This window comes from Vicugna pacos, chromosome 30 (assembly GCF_048564905.1).
Source record: "Vicugna pacos chromosome 30, VicPac4, whole genome shotgun sequence".
Taxonomy (NCBI): Eukaryota; Metazoa; Chordata; class Mammalia; order Artiodactyla; family Camelidae; genus Vicugna; species Vicugna pacos.
In genome coordinates, this window is record NC_133016.1 from 548,438 (window position 1) to 565,158 (window position 16,721).

A 16,721-nucleotide genomic window follows, 5' to 3' on the forward strand; every position below is an offset into this window, starting at 1 on the left:
TGGGAGGGAGAGCAGAGGCAGGTTACGGGAGGGACCCGGCACCACGAGCACACACCTCTGGAACCAGAGGCCAAAGGCGCGAGCACCAGACAGAACAGAAACAAGCCAGCAACCTGCGACCCGCATGGACCCACAGCTCAGGGCCAGGCCCACAGGCCACAGAGGCCCAAAGGCAGTGGCATCTGCTTTTTCCTAATTAAACCTTCTATTCTGAGGTCGCTGCAGACTTGCGTACAGTGATTAGAGGAAACAGAGACCCCGGCCCCTTGCCCGGGGCCCCTTCTCCCACCCTCCTCAGCCGGCAGCCCCCGAGCTGTGCTCCATCCTGCAGCTCCTGTCACTCCAGGGGACCCAACCTGGTCCCCTGGGGGCATCCAGGTCACGCACTCGGGCTGTGGGCACACAGGTCGTGCACCCAGGTCACTCACTGAAGGGCTTTGGGTCATTACACGTCTAAGTGCTGTGTACATTCACTGCACGGGCTTTTTCATTTACTTCAGGCAGGAGTGCCGGCCGGACTGCGTGGTGGGCATATCCAGTCTCAGAAGAAACTGCCGACCGTCCTCCAGGCCTCCTGTCCCACCGCAGGCATGAGGGCACAGACCCTGAACTCCCACCGTCGCTGGGCACATGTACTCCCTGCCACTGTCATCCTGGTTTACACCTGCACTTCCCGGCGGCCGGTGGTGCCGAAGCCTCTGTGTGGGCTCCTGGGCCGCCCCACGCCCGCTGCTCAAGCCCTTTGCTCACCTCCCGGCCGGCCCCTGACTGAGGAGGACTGAGCTCTCCCCCGGGGCTCAGCTGAGTGCTGTCCAGGCCCCGGGATCCCCGGGGCGCCCCCTCACCCATCTCAGGCCGTCGTCTGAGTGCTCCGTGTGGCAGCCAGGATCTGCAGCGGCCTTAGCGGGAGGAATGAGGACAGGACATCTATCCCATCTCCCTGCAAGCGGGACTGGGTTTTTTCCAACAAGCTCACTGCAAGGGAGCGTCCAGGCTGGGACGGAACCAGTGGCAGAGGACCAGGAAGGAGAATCTAACGGCGCCGTCCCACCTGCCAGCGCCATGACATGTGAGACCCGGGCACTTCTGTCTGCCATGTCGGGTTCCTCAGTCACCAGCGCAACTGCTCTGACTCTCAGACCACCGCGGGTCCCAGGCAGCACGCTCTCTAGGGGGAGACATCGGTATCTGCTCTCAGAAGGTGGACGTTGCTAGGGGCACAACTCCGGGCCTGAGTTCTTTACCAGAGTCAACCTGTAATTTCTTCATCAGGTTGACTAGGCAGAGTACTTTCTAACTCCTCCACATCTTCAACTACTCTTGTTAGTCTCAGAACTCAGGGACTCAGGGTGCCCGGTGTTCAGGAGCCCCCGACGACCCGGCAGTGCCGGCAGCCGTGCAGGGAAGAAGCCCCGCGCACGTGGCCCGACCCACGACCCTCGCGCAGGTCCCGCGGGCCCCGTCTTTGTAAAGTGCACCGACGAGGCCTTCCGTTCTCACTATGCCAGAAGTTTCTCCAGCTTCTCAATCAAATTAAAAAAAAAATCACCACTTTTATAAATGAACTCACCTGACTGTAACTTCCAGCCTGCCGCCAGGTCACAGGGCAGAGCTCCCACCACCCAAAAGGCCTGCTGACCCGCCCCCGCCCCGTCCAGTCTCTTAACTCGGCCTCCGAGCAGGACCTCATAGGGCTGAAGTTTGCATTTCCCGTGACTAACGATGTTGATAAATTTTCACGTGCTTCCTGATCATTCTTACATCTTCTTTCGTAATGTACGCTCAAATCTTTTGCCTTTTCTTAAAAAAATGAGTTGTTTGGACATCACTGAATAGTTGGGATACAAAGTTCTCGTCAGATACACGTACTGAAAACAGTTTTTCCCAGTCTGCATTCTTATTTGGTTAATAGTGTCTTCAGAAGAGTGAAGACTTCTCATTTTGATGAAGTCCACTTTGTCACTTTTTTCTTTACCAGTTCATGTATCTTGTGCCTCAGACATCTTTGCCCCCAAGGTCCCGAGGGCTTCAGGTCTCAGTTCTACCAACATCCCTTCTCCCGGCCATCAGTCCCTACTGCCTGCTGTCCACTGTCTGAACAGTTTTCCCCATATTTTGTCCTGTCTCCCAGTGTGAGCTGGAGGGTGAGGTGCCCAGCGGCCGCGGTCGTGCCCTCGGTGACAGGCCTGAGCGCACAGCCCCCGGTGCATGCCCGTCCTCCCCGCCTACAGCCATGTCTCCCCTCTGCGGCCACTCACCCACCTGGGCTCCCCGCTGAGACGGCATCTGGTAGTTTAACAAATGCACCCTCACTCCGCTTCTCCATCCCAGCCCCTTGCAGGGACACACACCCTGGCTGGCTGCTGCCATCCCCTAGGGACACCTTGGCTGGAGTGGACCGTGTGTCCCTTGGGGTACTGCCTGAATGTGGGCGTCAGTAGGTGTTGGCGAAGACGGGGTCTGGTTTGACGATGTTGAGCGGGTCTCTTGGAGCCTTCGATGCGCTGACAGGCAGCCTGAATTCTAAGGGGCCATGATACACACGCGGGGCTTCCGCGAAGGACCTTGACAAGGGGAGGCTTTTTGGGGGGCAGGCAAGGCCTCTCCCAGGACCTCAGTGAGGCGGGCAGAAGCGAGTGTGGGGAGTGGGCTGCATGCTGCCAGGTGGGCTCGAGGGGGCCACAGGGATGCCTCTGCACGAGCCCCAAAGTCACCACCAGCCCAGGCGGGGCCTCAACGGGGCCATCAATTCCTACAGAGCTAGCAACATGAACGAGGATAAAGACAGTGGGACAGGAGCAGCTGAACCCTAACAACTGCCCTGCAGGTTTTCCACCACAGAAGGACGTTAATTTGCTCTGGTTGGATTTAATTGGTTAGATTTTATTTGATAAAAACATCATCTTGCTTCCTGACCAGTTCTTTGTATTTGTTTTCCAGGCAGGCAAACCGTTGTATTGTTTATTTGTGAAGAAGCTTAACTTGAAAGCATGCCCCTCCCTTCCTACCAAAGCCAGGGTCCGAGAGCTCAAGAGAATTTACAGGCGCCTCATGTAAGGGACAGACATGCAGAGAAACTTCTTTAAAGTCTCAGTAAAAGCCAATAAAATAGGAGCTTTAAAAACGCAGGTGCTCACAGTGAACTATATTCAGTATCTTGTAGTAACTTACGGTTAAAGTGACTATGAAAACTAATATGTGTACGTTCCTACGTGACTGAAGCGCTGAGCTGGGCACCAGAAACTGACACAACACCGAAAACTGACTATACCTCAACTAAAATATATTTAAAACACAAAAACAAAAATAAAACAAAAATAAAAAAAGTAAGAACACAGGTGCCGATGCGGACGAGGCTGCAGAGGGAAGCAGGGCAGGTGCCTGGCGCTGTAACCCCGTCGCCCAGGGCACTGCGTCAGAGTACTCACCACCGTCCCTTAAACTTCCTTTCACAGTTTCAGGTCCACACTTTCAAAACAGAAACAAAGTGAGAAGGTGATGCTTCCATTTGGCCTCCAAGGAAGACACGCACCTGACAGACTGCAGCTGCGCTCGGTGCCACTGCGCACATCCTGCACGGTTTCAGGTCGTCAGTGCAACCGTTATGACAGAGCCTTAAGCCCCGGGAAAACGTGGAAAAACACCGGAGCTTTCTGTGCCTTTGGGCTTCTCCTGCTCTCGGGGTAATCTACGAAACAGCGCTGTGATGAGCAGCAGGCGGCTGGGGCCTGCAGGTGGCCGGGCGCAGCGCCCAGCCTGGGGGGACTTGGGAAGAGCAAGCATGTGTTCTCTGGGGTAGGGTACACTCCAGTCCTTCTAAGAACTTGGCTTGTTCAGTAACTCAAGGCACACAGGTGTGGGAGGGCTGCACCCCAGACCCCACACCGCTCTCCGAGGTACCTTCGGAGCTGCTCGGCGGTGTCTCTGAGGCTTCGTCACCCTAGGGAGACCCCATGGTGCCTGTTCTGGAGCATCACGCCCCATCCCAGCATTTCCTGACCATGGGGATCTTTGCTGCTAACTTCCTGTCCCGTCCTGAGGAGGAGGCAGGCTTCAGGGGGCCTCCTCTGTGCTGGGATGCGAGGGTGTCGTCACCAGCCCCCCTCATCATGCCCCGGAATGCTTTAAAAACCCTCGGATCCGACACAGTCCCTGACACCAACGTGGCTTCCCCGGGAAGGTGAAATTCCATGAGAAAACTCAACAGCAGGATGGAGGAGGGACAGGCAGACAGGGGCTGCCTCCAAGGTCCCCCAGTGAGTGGACACGGGCTTCTTGCATCCCTGAGTGCTGAGCGGGGGAGCTGCTTGAGTGAACCCGGCGGGTTTTTCCAAGCCCCACGTTCCTGACATGGCGTGGAGTCCGCGGTGACGTCACTTACCCGACCATGAGGAAGCCCTGGTACAGGGGGACGGACGCAAAATAGAAGACGGAGGAGAACACAGCCTTGGAGAGAAAAGAGCAGCCCCTGAGTCCTGGAGGCTGGCACGCGGCCTAGACCCGGCTCCCGCCGCCACGCAGACCCCGCGCACCTGCATGGTGGAGATGATGAGGCCGCGGTGCATGACGAACTGGCCCAGCGCCGCTGACCGCTTGTAGCTGCTGCGTCCGTGCACCACCAGCAGCCGGCCAACGTGCCTGAACTGCGTGATGGAGAAGTCGGCCGCCAGTGAGGCCTGCCTGCCCTCCTGGAACCACAGAAGCGCCGTCAGGATGCTGGCAACCCTCCTTCCCACAGCAGCGGGCCACAAGGACTGAGCCCTCTCACACACGCTGAAGGGGCTGGCGGCCTGCGCGGGGCAGAGGGCCAGCAGGGTGGTGCGCCCACCCTCGGGGGCTGCCCGCCAGGACAGCACAGAAATCAGCTCCGGCATCGTCGGGGCCATGGGAACTAAGCAGAGACCTTCAGGACGGTTCTCCCAGCCGGGCACCTCACAGCTGAAACCGCCATACCGCTCCCCTGCCCAGCTGCTGAGGGCTAGACGCCGTGACCTGATCCATGACCGCCAGGTGCCAGGAGGTGACAGGCTGGGGTCAGGCTCGTGTCCGGTCCCTCTGGGTGTGTTTCCGGAGCTCACAGGACAGACCCCAGCCCCCATTTGGTCAGAAGACATGAAATCTGCACAGGGGGCCGTGGGTGAGACGCAGGCAAGGAGCTGGAGGGGCCGAGAGGTCTGCGGAGCCCAGGGAGGGGCCACAAGGACCTGTGGGTCCCAGACAAACGCACCTTTCCCTCAATGCCGATCCCGCAGTCGGCCGCCTGGATCATGCTCACGTCATTCCCGCCGTCACCTGGGAGCAGGGAGAGTGAGGGAGATGGGAGCCTGGACGAGCTCGCCCCGCTGACCGGCAGACGACACCCACCCTGCCCTCACTCCCAGGCCCGCATCTCCCCCAGTGCTCACCAATGGCGCAGGTGCGCCTCCCCGTGTGCTGCCGCAGCAGGGACACGATGCGGGCCTTCTGCGTGGGTGAGCAGCGGCAGCAGACCACGGCCGGGCACTGGCAGGCCAGCTCCATGAACTCATGCTCGTAGTACTTCAGACACACCTGCAAAACACGGCATGACCCCTCCGCGGCAGGCCTGGGACTGGAGGAGCGAGGCCTGGAGAAAAGCCTGCGGCCCCTGCCGGCTGGCAGGGCTCATGCGATGGGCGGACAGGAGGCTGGCGCCCAGGGCCTCGGCGGGAAGGGAGCGGTGGGCGTGTGGCAGTCGGGGACACAGAGCTCTCCTGGTTCTCTGTCTCCTGCAGGTGCTTCAGCCCCGCCGTCCCAGTGGCCGGCTAAAAAGAGCTCTGATCTCTACCACAGAACAGTCTCAGCATGTCAGCTCGACTCCCTGCCCTCGGGGAAACAAACTTCCCCACAGCTGCCTGGAGCGTGGGTCCGCGCGCTGGGCTGGAGGCCCCAAAGTCACCTGGCAAGGTGGACGGGCCATCAGAGGGGAGGGTTCGGAGCCCCCGCAGCGCCAACCACCACGGTTGCACGTTTGCCTGCAGGGGACCCTGTGCCCCGGTGACGGGCCGAGAGGTGATTCTAGGCAGTTTGCCGCTTAAAACCCAGGAGGTGAGCTAAACCCACGTTTACGGCAGGTGCTCAGCGAGAAGCAGGGGCCAAGAAGGAAGGGCAGGGGCCGCTGCTCGGGGAGCAGGATCAGGGAGGCAGGCGGGGGGCGCACGCGCTCTCCACCTCCGTCTTCTCCAGTGCCCACCAGCTGCCACATACGACACGTGAATTTAGGGACTAGATGCAGCAAAACACACTCGTAAAGGCTGGTCCCTCCCCAGCTCCCGTGAGGGCAGCGGCAGAGACAGAGAGCTGCGAGGCAGGCGGGAAGGGCGGAGGCAGCAGCACAGCGCCTGGACCCCAGGGGGCGGGCAGACAGGTGGCGGGGGCTCGGCAGTGCAGAGGAGCCTGCGCTGGGCACGCGCAGGCCCAGGCCCGCGGGTGTGGAGCCGAGACCCACCTTCACCCTCCAGCTGAGGGGCGGGAGGTGGAGGAGGGAAGGCAGGAAGGCGGGGCCAGGCGGGGGGGGGGGCGGCCATCGCTCCTCCCCCAGACCCGGAGACACGAGCTGGGAGGAAGCAGCAGAACCACGGCACACTATGCGAACTGGACGGCACGGGAGCTGGGGTGCAGCTCGGGGACCCCGGGCGGACAGCAGGGTGCCCCTGCACCAGCACGGCCCAGCCCCCAGGAGCAACCCCCCAGCAGGAGCAGCGGCTGGGCAGGACCAGGGGGACCAGAGGGACAGACACCTGCAGGCCGGGGGACACGGGCCCTGCAGCGCCAGGCCCAGCGCCTGAGGCACTGCCTGGCGAGGCTAGGCGCTGGGAGAGCGAGAGCAGAGGGGGCCTGGTCCTTCAGGGGAGCAGGGGGCACACGAGCAGCAGGCAGTGGGGGATAAATGCCGAATAGCAGCTCCGTGGCCATGTTGGCGGGAGTCGGGGGACAGAGAACATGTCAGATATTGAAGGCGGTGAGCAGCTCTGGTAGCCCCCACCACGCAGTAAACACTGGCAACGCCGGCACTGCAGAGCGGAGACAAGCTGAGGGGGGCGCTCGGTCAGGCCCGGGAGAGTGGGGGGAGCACCTCCAAGTCCTCCACCCCCAGACACAGGCCACAGGGCAGCAGCTGGGGGCGGCGGGGCAGGGACAGCAGCCCCAGACGCACGATGCAGGGAACCCACAGCAGTGTGGAGGGGCTTGCCGTGTGACGCGTGGCCCCCCTACCGGCCCCCGGGGGAGAAGCTGCTCAGGGAACCAGCCTCCGCACTGCACAACCTGTGCGGCGCGTGGCCTTGTGAAACTGGGGCGGCTCATGGGGGCACGGCCATCATGCCCCTTCTCCGGGGGAGGTGTGGTCTGTCCCCTCCCTCAAGCCCGGCTGGCCTCAGTGGCCTGCTTGACCACCTGAGCGTGACCAGAGGGACAACGGCCGGGCCTGCTAGGTGCAGACCTGAAGCAGAGTGGGGAGAGAAGGGGCGGGAGGAGAGGACTGGCCTGGACGCCTCAGCTGCCTAGGCCCCCGCCGGGGCCTCCAGGCTCCTGTTTCCTGTGTCCCAGGCATAGCTCTGGAAACTCGGGTTTGGACAAATCAGGACCAGGACTGTGGGCACCAGAGTCAAGACCAAGGCCCGCCGAGCGATCGGCAGGGAGTGCAGCTCCGAGTGCCCAAGCAGAGCTCTGATGAGCCTGAAATAAGCCAGCGCCGAAGCACCGAGGGCCAGCTTCTCACCCTGACCTCGTGTGATGTTGCTGCAGGCAGTCGCTGGTCCCCGCGGGGGCACAGACCTCTGCCCTGGCGGCAGAGGCCTGACAAGTAGCGGGGGCCGGCAGAGGCTGCTGAAGTGCACCTGACTCGGGAGCCCAGAGTCAGCCAGCAGGAGGAGCAGGCAGGGGCTTGGCTGAGACAGACAGAGACAGACAGACCCATGCTTGGTCGAGACCAGCTTCACTTTCAGGGAGATGGACAGACACCTGCTCGGTTGAGACCAGCCTCACCTCCAGGGAGTCCCCGGATATGACCAGCGCACAGTCATGCTTCCTTCGAAAAGCATTCAGCTCCAGGTGGGCCTCTCCCCGACTGGTTACCTGCAGGAAGAGGGAAAGGACCCGAATCACAACGTTTCCACTCAGAGGCACCAACAGGTAGGCCCTGATTTACAAATCACAAGAGACATTCAGACACTTCCAGGACAGGAGGTGTGGTAGCAGGTGTCAGGACCTCCTGCCCTTCGGTCCTGAATGGACGGGAAACTGACATGAAACTGACAAACAGCTCTTTCCAGTTTCCTCTGGGAATAAATGCCTGCTTAACACGGAGTATCTTCCAACGCACAGCAGCTCAACAGGAATCTTACGTGGCAAAGTGCAGGGCACGCACACCATTACAACAAGAGAAAAGGGACAGAGAAGCTGGCTTGTCCACAGAGACGCCCCCTCGCCCCCGCCCCCACCACGGGCTAACAGCGGTCTCTGTGCAGCGGGGGAAGACACGGCCTTCATCAGCGTATTTCGGTAAGAGAGCACGATCACTATCAGTTGAACGTTTCTGTACTTTCAAAGGGGTAGCGGGTGGGGGACTTCCAACGCGAGGGACGCCGGTCTTTGGAGTCACAGTCCCACTACGGTGCACGTCAGCCAGGAAGCCGAGTGCCTCACGGCACAGGGGGCGGGGCAGGACACCGAAATCCTCACGGTTCCTTTAAAGATGTCTTCACAAGGTGCCAAGTGACACACACGGCTTATAAAGCTATCCCTGTTGTCTCTGCCGTGGGTCTCAACTTACTCTGTTAGTTCAAGCAAGTAAATGTCTGAGGATTTAAGGATTTAAAGGAGTGAAATCAGGTCATAATCTCGAAATATCATTAATTTCAGAATGAAAACATTTCAGAAACCAACATACCAGTTTCTGACATTCTTCCTGTGGAGATTTTCTGGGACATAAAGGAAATGACAAGACTGAAATAAACCAGAAATTTCACGTGGTCCAAATTAATCCCAGACTCATCTTTAAATAGGCAGGTTTTACTATGGAAATGCTATCGTGGTTTTATTTGTGGTGCTGTAACACTGGAAAGTCAACAAAAACTGATCTGAAGTTTTATCAGAATCATTAATAATTTAATTGCAAGTAGTAGTCTGCAGGGCCTAATTTGTGATTCCGATGCTTGGAAATGAACTACATTTACATGTAAATTATATTCACATCGCAATTTCTGTAGGTGCACGGGCTCCATTTGGAGGAACAAACACACACAATGTCTGTTAGGCCGCCATCAATCAAGACCCAAGAAACTTTTATTTTTTGTTTGAATCAAATTTCATCATAACTAACAGATACAGTAAACACATAAATTTAGATAATTTCAACTAATTTTCTTTGGTCCAATTATGGAAGAGCATTTAATCTGAAAATGGTGGGAGACTGAAAATACATTTCTACTTTGTATTTAGAGCCAGTTTCACACAAGCAGCCCCCGGACTATGTGTGTGTGTCCTCACACTTCCACAAACTGAACCGAAAATGCCTGTGGTGTGTCTGTTTTAAAAGCAATATTTAGCTGTTAATAAATAATTCCAATAGTACAACAGAAAAATACTTTTGAATTTAGAACTTATTCCACTCTATCAAAAGCAGCTTTTTGTTCACATTTAATATATGTAACTAATAGAAATCTACTTCATCATGTTTTTATAAATTGAGTAAGAAAATTATTTCTCCTTTAAAACAGACTTTTAATAATTGATCAATAACTGCATATACATTTTCACAAAACGAGTAGATTTTAATTGTGAGAGAAAACATTTAAATCGGACGTCACTGAGGCGGGCACTTACCGGTCTGAAGACGTGAGTGTCCTGCGTTCGAGACACCAGGTGGGAGCTCTTGGCAATGCAGGTGGCCGTCTCCAGTTTGTCCCCGGTCAGCATCCAGATCTGGGAGGAGTTTACGCTGGTGAGCTCCAGCTCGTCACACCGCCACCCTTTGGAACGGTCTCCCCCTGAGCAGGTCTGCACATCCATGTTTACGACGCCACGACTCACAACAGCCAAAGTGCCCATCGGTGGACGACAGATAACCCAAACAGTCTGTCCATACAGGAATACCGAAGGGCAGGAGGTCCTGACACCTGCTACCACATTATGCTGAGTGAAATGAACCTGTCACAAAAGGTTCATTTTGGACAAACCTGCACCCAAGTGAGGTCCCCAGAGGAGCCAGAGTCCCAGGGACAGAAGGCGGGACAGTGGTTGTCAGAGCTGGGGGAGGGGTGGGGCGGTAAGTGTTTAATGGGGACTGAGTTTCGATTTCACAAGATAAAAAGAGTGAAGGCAGACGGATGGGGTGACGGTTGTGCAACAGTGTGAGTGCATGTGATGCCCATGAGCTGTGCACTCAGAGGTGGTGAAGATGGTAAGTCTTCTGTTGTACTCATTTTACCCACAATAAAAACGGCCCCGCCAACTTGCTTAACTGACACACACGAGAGAGCAAAGTGAGGTGTGGAGGCAGCTGAGGCCTGGATGGCTGGGGTCTAGGAGCCTCACGGCTGAGCCAGCGAGGACACCTGTGCACGTCAAAAGGTGGCGTGTGCTCGGCCCTGCAGGCCAAGCAAGCGGGCTGGAAGGGCCACAGGGCTGGGCTCGCAGGGCTGGGCTCGCAGAGCTGGGAGGAGCCTGAGATCCTGGCTCTGACTTGCGAATTTTCAGTTGAAAAGTGAGGCTTAAAATGGGTAAGTGGGCAATGGTTAAGCCGAAAGCCGTTTGCAGCAAATAAGTCATGCAAGTAACGCCACGTTACTTTAAAAAAGCACACACGTGCACGTATTACATATATAAACTTGCCTAGGCCCCAAAGAGAGCAGAATCCGGACGTTTAATACACAGTGGGACGGTTTATCTGTACTTCACGTATCAGCAGGAAACGCTCAGTAATGTCTCACTATCAGCCAGATCATTCAGACGTCTTACGTAAACGTGCATTTTTGGAAACAGGAAACAGAAACCTGACGTGGTACACTGACCATCTGCTGTGGCTCCTTCAGAGTCTGAGGATTTGTGTTTTGTATTTATTTGGCATTTACACTCACTCCACTGGCCTGGAGCTAAGATTCTGACACATCACAACAACACAGTTGGGAGCAGTCAACACAGAGGACAAGAACTCCGGCTGCTGACGAATCGGGTGTGACTCAGGAACAGTGTGATCTGGCCGGGGCGCCACATGTAAGTGTCAGAGGACTGTCTGAAATCCCTGCACTACGATGAGATGAAGGAGTCTGTTTCTTCACAGAAAAGGTACAGGAAAAAGAGCGGAACTCCAGAAAGTCCTCGAGTTTAGCAGTCAATAGATTCCCAAATCTTCACACAAGAAACCTTTACCACTCGGCCATGCTGACAGGCAAGACCTAGGAGACTGGAAGCTGATGAAAAACTGCAGGAAAATGAGCAGGTCGCCTGCCTCTAATTAATCACTTTCTGGCTGTACAGTCAGTCAGGCTGAGATCGTTCAAGTGTTCTGAGTCTGAGCGGCTCTGATTTGAACTCCCAGCCAAACGGTAAAGCAGAAACCAGAGGTCACCCCGACACCCTGCCGGGGCCCCCTGAGCTGGAGGACAGTCTCGGGGTCCCTGCTGCCCACACCCTTCCTGGCACGGCACTGTCTGCATTGGGACTGGGTGCAGTCTGACTTGACGCCGGCCCAGTGCTGCCTTGTGACACCGGCCCAGTGCCGCCTCTCCGGTCCAGCCGGTACCAGTAACCAGCCTGCAGTCCTCTTCTCCATCTCAAAGAGGAGGGCCGGTGCTCGAGGCAGCACTAAAATTAGTTTTCTCACCTTTCCCTAAGTAATGGACCTCTCAGCTTCCATGGGAGCACGTAAGGCAGGAAAGTAGCTCCCTGAAAACGGACCCGCGGCACCCGCGCTGATTCCCACCGTCAGGAGAGGACCACAGGACAGCGAGCAGCAGGCGGGGGCACGGGCCTCGTGCAGTTTACGGGGAAAACCACCAAACATCGATAAAGTGAGTGGGTGCAGTGGTCTCTGTGTGACCTCGCCTTAACACCTGGTTCTGCCAGACAGAAAGTTCTGGAGGGTGAACGTGGAGCATCCTCAGGGAGGGGACCGGTGGCCATGCCAGACCCACACACTCACGCCCTCGCTCATGGAGGCACTGGGATGGAGGCTCCAAGGACGAGGAGGCTGCTGTGGGGAGAAGCTGAGCTGGGAGGCCGGCTTGAGGACGGGCCACTGGGAGGGCAGCAGAGGAGCCGGACTCGCCCAGGAGATGGGAGGTGGCCAGTAAGGGGCGGGGTGGAGCGCCCGAGGGACCGCTGTGTCTGAGGGACAGTGGGAGGGGCTCGGGGTTCTGCAAGGGCAGGTATGGGAGCAGGCAGCAACCTCTGCTCAAGGAGCCCCCACACCTGTAGCCTCGTCTGATGGCACAGGATGCCCTTTGGGGAGTGGAGGCCGGCCTGGATCATTACCTTGATGCCGGCGTTCCGCAGCATCTCCAGGGTGGGCCGCACGCCCGCCTGCAGCTGGTCCTCCACCCCTGTCAGGCACAGCAGCTCCATCTCGCGCTCCAGGCTCTCCACCACCGCGGCCACCTTGAGCGCCCTGTCGTGCAGGCTCAGCCTGGCCTGGTTGTATCGACTCTGTGGATGGACGGGCCCTGCTGTCGGCCGCACAGGGTCCGCCCGCCCTGGAGGAATGTACACTTTGTGCCTCGCTGGCGCCCCTTCCCCAAGGAAGGAGGCTGTGGCCGCACGGGCGGTCCGAGCTCTCGAGACAGGGACGCCAGGCCTCCTACGGGCAGGCGACCTCGGGGGAGGAGGAACGGGCTCACCTCGAAGTCCTGGTACTGCTCCTCCGTCAGCGCCTTCTTGGCCACCACGAGGGTGCGCAGGCCTTCGCGGGCCATGTTCCCACACTGCAGGAGGAGATGCAGGTCGCACACAGCCCAGCCCACTGCGACCGTGACAAGGCCCCAAGGCTGCGTCCGCCCCTTGCTGCAGGAGGCCTCTCTCATCCCCACGCCCTGGCCAGTCCCCGTGGGAGTGGCCCTGCTCTTCCTGACTCGGGAGGGGACGCAGGGGGACTAGCCATGAAGGCACACAGTGCCAGCCCCAGATAACACTTCTCTTCCACCTCAGACCAGGCTTTCTGAAAGCCAGCACTGCAAGTGCTGGTGTCCGCCCACCCACCCATGAACATGCAGACCGTGACCCGCAGGAGGGGCTGGCAGGGGTCCCAGCTCGTGGGGCCCCACCTCAGACGCGCTCGGCCCGGGGGAGCCAGGGCACGCCGGGGGGAGGGGGTCACGGTGCCCCTTCTAGCTGCCCCACCCGTTCTAACTTCCTGTTTCATTCGCGACAAACAGCATGTCGGGGTGGGGGGCAGAGAGCAGGAGGCCAACCCGCAGCACCTCCCCTGCGGGACACGGTGCCATCAGACCCTGCACATGGGACAAAGCTGGGCCTTTCCATCGTATGGGTGAAAGTGTGGGTTAGCGTTAGTCTTTCAGTATTTGGGGAACACAAGTTTATAGCCAAGAATCCAACGTGGGCGTTGTCCTGACATGGAGCAGCCCCTGTGAACACAGGCCCTGAGAACCTGCTGGCTTTGTAACAGAGGGAAAGGCCTGCAGATGGTAACAATGTTACAACAGAGACAGGGGTGGAGGGCCAGATTTATCTACGGGAGAAAATACAATGTTGGAAATAAAGGGACAAAGGATTTTTAATAAAGTTATCTTTGTGAAAAACAATCTGACATTATCTGTCTGTTGCAAGACATTTATCGATTTGACCTCATAAAGCTAAATAAATTAAACAAGTATTTTATAATTAATTGCACATCATTATGACCAAAAGTAATTTTTATGGCATGTCACTAGGTCTTCAGGGAGTTTAATTTATTCATGGCTCTGATTAAATCCAGCGCCTGAAGGAGCTATTGACTCATATTGCCAATAACCGCCGAGGACGCGGGGTGCGGCCGCTGGGCTGCCAGGCCGTCTCGGGGCCGGGGGGACACGAGGCCCATCAACAGCACACAAGTAAAGAGCGCTGTTTGTAACTTCAATAATTTAGTTTCACTCTGAAACCTAACTTCTTCTTAACACATCAATGTAAACAACAAACAATATAACCTCGTGAAGCTGAACGTGTTACGTTTGCTCAGGGAGAACTTAAGGAAATACAGGATCGGCTACACTTGCATCTTATTTTCTGTGTTTAAGGTGAATCCTACGCACAAATCAGAGTGAGATTAAAATCCTAATTAAAATCTCCCTGCAAATAACTTAGGTCATAAAATAAATATCACATTAAAATATAATCTGGACTATGCACGCAGTATTATTTCAGAATTTTTTAGTGAGTGACCAGTAATGCCGTTTTGTCACTAACAAAAAGTATTTTCCATAAGGACCCACCTTGATGTATGTGCACTCACACAAAACCCCGAATGTTTACATGGAAAGTAGACCGAGTAACGGCATTCCTATCCTTTCTGCTTTTCAAAATCGAGAGGAACTGAAATCACCTCAGATGATGTGTCTCTGACAGCTGTCGTGTCTGGCTGGCAAGCAGGGCCTCAGTTTATCCCAGCGACACCAGGGAGCATCAACACCCAACAAGGTGCTGCGTTCCTGCCTTGGCCCCCGCGTCGCGGAAAGACATGCTGCTCGGTGGACAGACAGCTCTTACCTCCTCCTCCAGCCAGTCGTTGTACTGGACAATGGTGGACATGGCAGTGTCCGCACCTTTCATATAGAACGTGATCTCGGCCGTGGACTCGTCCTGCAAGCAGACAGAGGAGACAGGGTAGAGGCCACGCTGCTCCTGGCAGGTTTCAGCTGCTCCAGCAGAACCGTGCCAGGAAAAGCAGTTCTCTGAGCAAACCCCGAGGGGCGCACTCCCCAAACGCCCTTCCACGCAGGGCTACGTCCTCCCTGGATGCTCGGGCACTCAACAACCAAGAACATAACCGAACATAACCACAGATCTCGAGACGCTGTGCGGAGGTTTTTGCAATAAAATTTGTAAGTGATTAGATGCCTTGGACTGTAAGGTAAACATTAATTCTCTCAAATTTTCATGGTTTGATTGAGTAAGCTTCCTCACTTAGCCAACTGCCAAGATGTACTTGTGGCATTTGCTAAAAAAAATTTAATAGGGGTATATTTTAGCAACTTTATGGCCATAAATCATCCTTCAGTTGAACTCTGTGGCACGTCACTGCTGCGGGAAACAAGACAAAGCAGGCTGAGCCGGTGTCAAAAGTTCACAAACAACCCCACCTGCTCTCCGCTTTAGTCTCAGGGGGTGGTTTTAAGTCACTACCGCCAGAGCCACACCGGCTTTCCAGCATAAATTGATCAGCCTGGACTTTTTTTAAAAAAAAACCCGCAACAAGCGTAAAGCACTGAAGTGAGTCCCCGGGACCCAGTGCGGCGTCCTCCCGGTGACCGTGGCTGAGGGCCGGCTGGGAACAGGCCAGGCCTACCCTGACAATGACCCCCATCCGCTTGATCTCCGAGGTGAATGGGAAGGTCTGGAGGAGGCAGTAGGTCAGGACCTGGCCGCTGGGCGTCCTCAGCTGCATGGAGGTCAGGTCCCTGTTGACCAGCGTGAGGCCGACGCTCTCCGTCCACTGCACCAGGGCCACCTGGGGGAGACCAGCGAGAGGTGAGGCTACTAGGAGGCAAACTCGGCTGCGTCCAGGGCCTGACTGTCTCTGTGGCCGCGTCTCGTGCCACCTCTGCGGGGAAGCCATTTGCAGCGTGACGGAGTGCCTTGGCCTCGCTTTCGAGATAAAGACCACGGTGATCACACCTCTGTGGCAGTTTGTGTTGACCAGCTGCTCAGAGCCAGGGCTTAACGTCTACATGGAGCACACCTGCCAGGCTGGAGGCTTGGAGCGGGTGGGGCTGGGTCCGGGCACACCATGCGAGAGGGAGCAATCAGAATCCCTGGTGTACCTCGACCGGCAGTGAACAGGCAAGTGGTCAGCTCCAGGGTGACCATGTCTACCGGGGGTGGGGCCTGGGGTCCAAGGCCGACCCAGCAGCAGGGAGCCGGGAGCTCGGCCTTCGCTGCTGCGCTGAGGCTCCCGAGAAGGAGTGCCTGCAAACTGCTCCAAATGGAAACGGCCCGAGTAACCCCCTGGTGTACGGCAGGCACTCAAACACAGAAGCGACTCCTACGTGTGATCACTATGAAATGTGAAGACATCAGTGGAAAATAACTTTCAAAGTTAACAATTTATGAAAGGTATTTTTTATGTCAACAAGTATTTTCTGAAAAAAAAAAAACTCAATGCTTTTTTAAACCTCATTGCCAGAAATTCACGATGTGTGGCCCCTCCTGTGAGGTAAGGAGCAGGCAGGGGGCCCTGCGGCTCCGCCGGCTCCCTCCCTCCGCTGGGCCGGGCTCTCCTGACCCACGGCCTCCCCCACCACCTCTCTCGACCCGGGCTGCTCATCAGAGCCTGGAAACAGGACATGAGGGGGCTGCCTTCTACTTCCCAGGGAGGTACAGCCAGTCCCAGAGACAGATGGAGCCAAGTCGACCACCACGGACAAGACTCCTGGGAGCCCTGCTCCTCTGCAGACCCAGGTCCCCTCGGAGGGTGTCCCATCCAGGCGGCTGCTCTGCAGCAGATGGAAGGACGGACAAGGCCCCTCCCCCGTCCTCCAACAGAACCCTCT

At 56.8% G+C, this 16,721-nt stretch overlaps 1 protein-coding gene across 8 annotated transcripts in view; it reads right to left on the bottom strand.

The window, feature by feature from the left end:
* Positions 1-16,721, bottom strand: part of ATP9B (ATPase phospholipid transporting 9B (putative)) — a 154,402-nt gene that overhangs the window by 8,003 nt on the left and 129,678 nt on the right. For 7 of the 8 annotated variants that reach the window (XM_072952379.1, XM_072952375.1, XM_072952376.1 and 4 more), the window contains 10 exons: positions 15,518-15,679; positions 14,719-14,811; positions 12,855-12,938; positions 12,493-12,663; positions 9,844-9,942; positions 8,005-8,094; positions 5,406-5,550; positions 5,228-5,292; positions 4,533-4,688; positions 4,382-4,446 (listed from right to left, as the gene is read on the bottom strand). In XM_072952379.1, the coding sequence (XP_072808480.1) occupies positions 4,382-4,446; positions 4,533-4,688; positions 5,228-5,292; positions 5,406-5,550; positions 8,005-8,094; positions 9,844-9,942; positions 12,493-12,663; positions 12,855-12,938; positions 14,719-14,811; positions 15,518-15,679 (1,130 nt within the window). Of the gene's footprint in view, positions 1-5; positions 4,036-4,381; positions 4,447-4,532; positions 4,689-5,227; positions 5,293-5,405; positions 5,551-8,004; positions 8,095-9,843; positions 9,943-12,492; positions 12,664-12,854; positions 12,939-14,718; positions 14,812-15,517; positions 15,680-16,721 lie in introns of those variants that run through there. The other variant, XM_072952378.1, reaches the window with a different exon arrangement.